Source organism: Anneissia japonica, unplaced genomic scaffold (genome assembly GCF_011630105.1).
Source record: "Anneissia japonica isolate Jap-2015-1 unplaced genomic scaffold, ASM1163010v1 scaffold3845_len455572_cov173, whole genome shotgun sequence".
NCBI lineage: Eukaryota > Metazoa > Echinodermata > Crinoidea > Comatulida > Comatulidae > Anneissia > Anneissia japonica.
In genome coordinates, this window is record NW_022728625.1 from 184,528 (window position 1) to 186,400 (window position 1,873).

General features: G+C 38.4%; 1 protein-coding gene across 2 annotated transcripts in view; it reads right to left on the reverse strand.

Moving 5' to 3' along the window:
• Positions 1-1,873, reverse strand: part of LOC117114444 (amidase-like) — a 14,341-nt gene that overhangs the window by 6,298 nt on the left and 6,170 nt on the right. For both annotated transcript variants that reach the window (XM_033258113.1, XM_033258114.1), the window contains one exon: positions 628-903. In XM_033258113.1, coding sequence (XP_033114004.1) covers positions 628-903 — 276 coding nt within the window. The remainder of the gene's footprint in view (positions 1-627; positions 904-1,873) is intronic.

Genomic DNA, 1,873 nt, shown 5'->3' on the forward strand with positions numbered 1-1,873 from the left:
CCTTGAACTAAAGCATTGGTGTGGACATTAAAATGTCATAGTATTTAGGGCACTCGCAGTCATTTTTATACTAAATATGTGATTTTTGGCGGCCATTTTGAATATTTATTTTGCATTTTCACACTAAAGATGTATGCTATGGTGTTTTATATACGTTCTATTGGATTCCTTGAACTAATGAGCATAGGTATTAACACCATGATTATGGCAATATGTACACTAAAAGCCTTCAAACTGCCAAATTTTGTTTTTTGGCGGCCATTTTGAATATTCTATTTAATTTTGCATTTTCACGATAAAAATGTATGGTATTGTATTTTAATAATGTTTTATTGAATTCCTTGAACTAAAGAATATAGATATTGACACCAAGATCATGGTAATGTGGGCTCTTAGAGCCTTTAAACTGCCAGATTTTTTTTTTTTTTATTTTTTTTTTTTTTGCGGCCATTTTGAATTTTCCCATTTTGAATTTTCCATTTTTGAGGGGGAAGGGGTGGAGTGACATCGTGGTTCCCGCAATTTTTGAAATCGGCATACTCAAAACGCACGCCCAAGTCACATATCCGCCCCACTATATGGCACATTGGGCTTAATAATAATATTCGGTTTTAGAAGTTTACTTACTGCGTCTGTATATTTCTCTGCAGTGATGGTTGGATTCTGTCTTGGATCAAGACCATTATCGTAACCAGCAATTGCCTCTAGCAAAAGAGCACAATCGTAAACCGTCTTTGCCATTGGTCCTAAAAAATCACATGTTGGTTCCATTGCCTGGGCGCCAGTGTAAGGCACAAGACCATACGTTGGTTTCAAACCAACGATACCAGAGCAACTTGCCGGTAAGCGGATTGACCCTCCTTGATCTCCACCAATAGCCATGTCCACTTCACCTGTTGCGACCTGATTGTGCCAAATAAATGTTTCTGTTTCTAATTATTAAACAATGTTCGATGCACTTTGATAAACATAAATTCTGTCTATTTAACATGACCAAGAGTTAGAGTGGAATATTTGTTCAATAAAATAGCATGTTTTAACAGACAACTTTAAAATATGCAACAATTTTTACACAAAAGTATCCTCAAATTCGGTTCAATTGTGCTTTTTATTGTTAATACAGTCAGATTGTCAGATTTAGGAGGAGACTTAATTTGGGGAGCGGCCGAGTGGGGGTCCCAAGTGAAGGGGGCCCCATGTGAGGTGTTGCCCCGGGGCCCTTACTGGCTCTCGACGCCACTGCACTGTGACAAGAAAAATATTTGAGACAATTACCATCAGTTTAGGTACGGTAACTTTAATTGAATGTATTTCCGATGAATTACGTTTTACATAAATGTACCTAGATCCACGATGACACAATAACCTGCCATTTGTGTTTTTGTTAAATTTAACAAAATTCTCAAAACAAAGACGGAAAGTAAATATTCAATTATAAATAATAATAAATAAACAAATTAATAATGTTAACAATAATAACAATAATTAACAGTGAAATGGCTTGTCATTATACGTCGCTTGTATTGGTAGGCCTAAAGGCCCTCAACTGATAGATTTTTGGAGGTAAATTTTTATTGGGTTCAGTTACATGTGTATTATTATTATTAGTATAAGACAACACGTCGCATTGTCATTTTGGTATCCACTGTGACAGTGGCGTCGATAGGGGGCGGGGGGGTCGCTGCCCCAGGGCCCGGGTCTACTGGGGGGCCCAGACCAAGATGAAAAATTGTCGGGGTAAAAAGAAAATCTCCATAGGGCCCGAGCACAAGCCAGGATGAAAACTTTTGTTGTCAGATTTAGGAGGAGACTTAATTTGGGGAGCGGCCGAGTGGGGGTCCCAAGTGAAGGGGGCCCCATGTGAGGTGTTGCC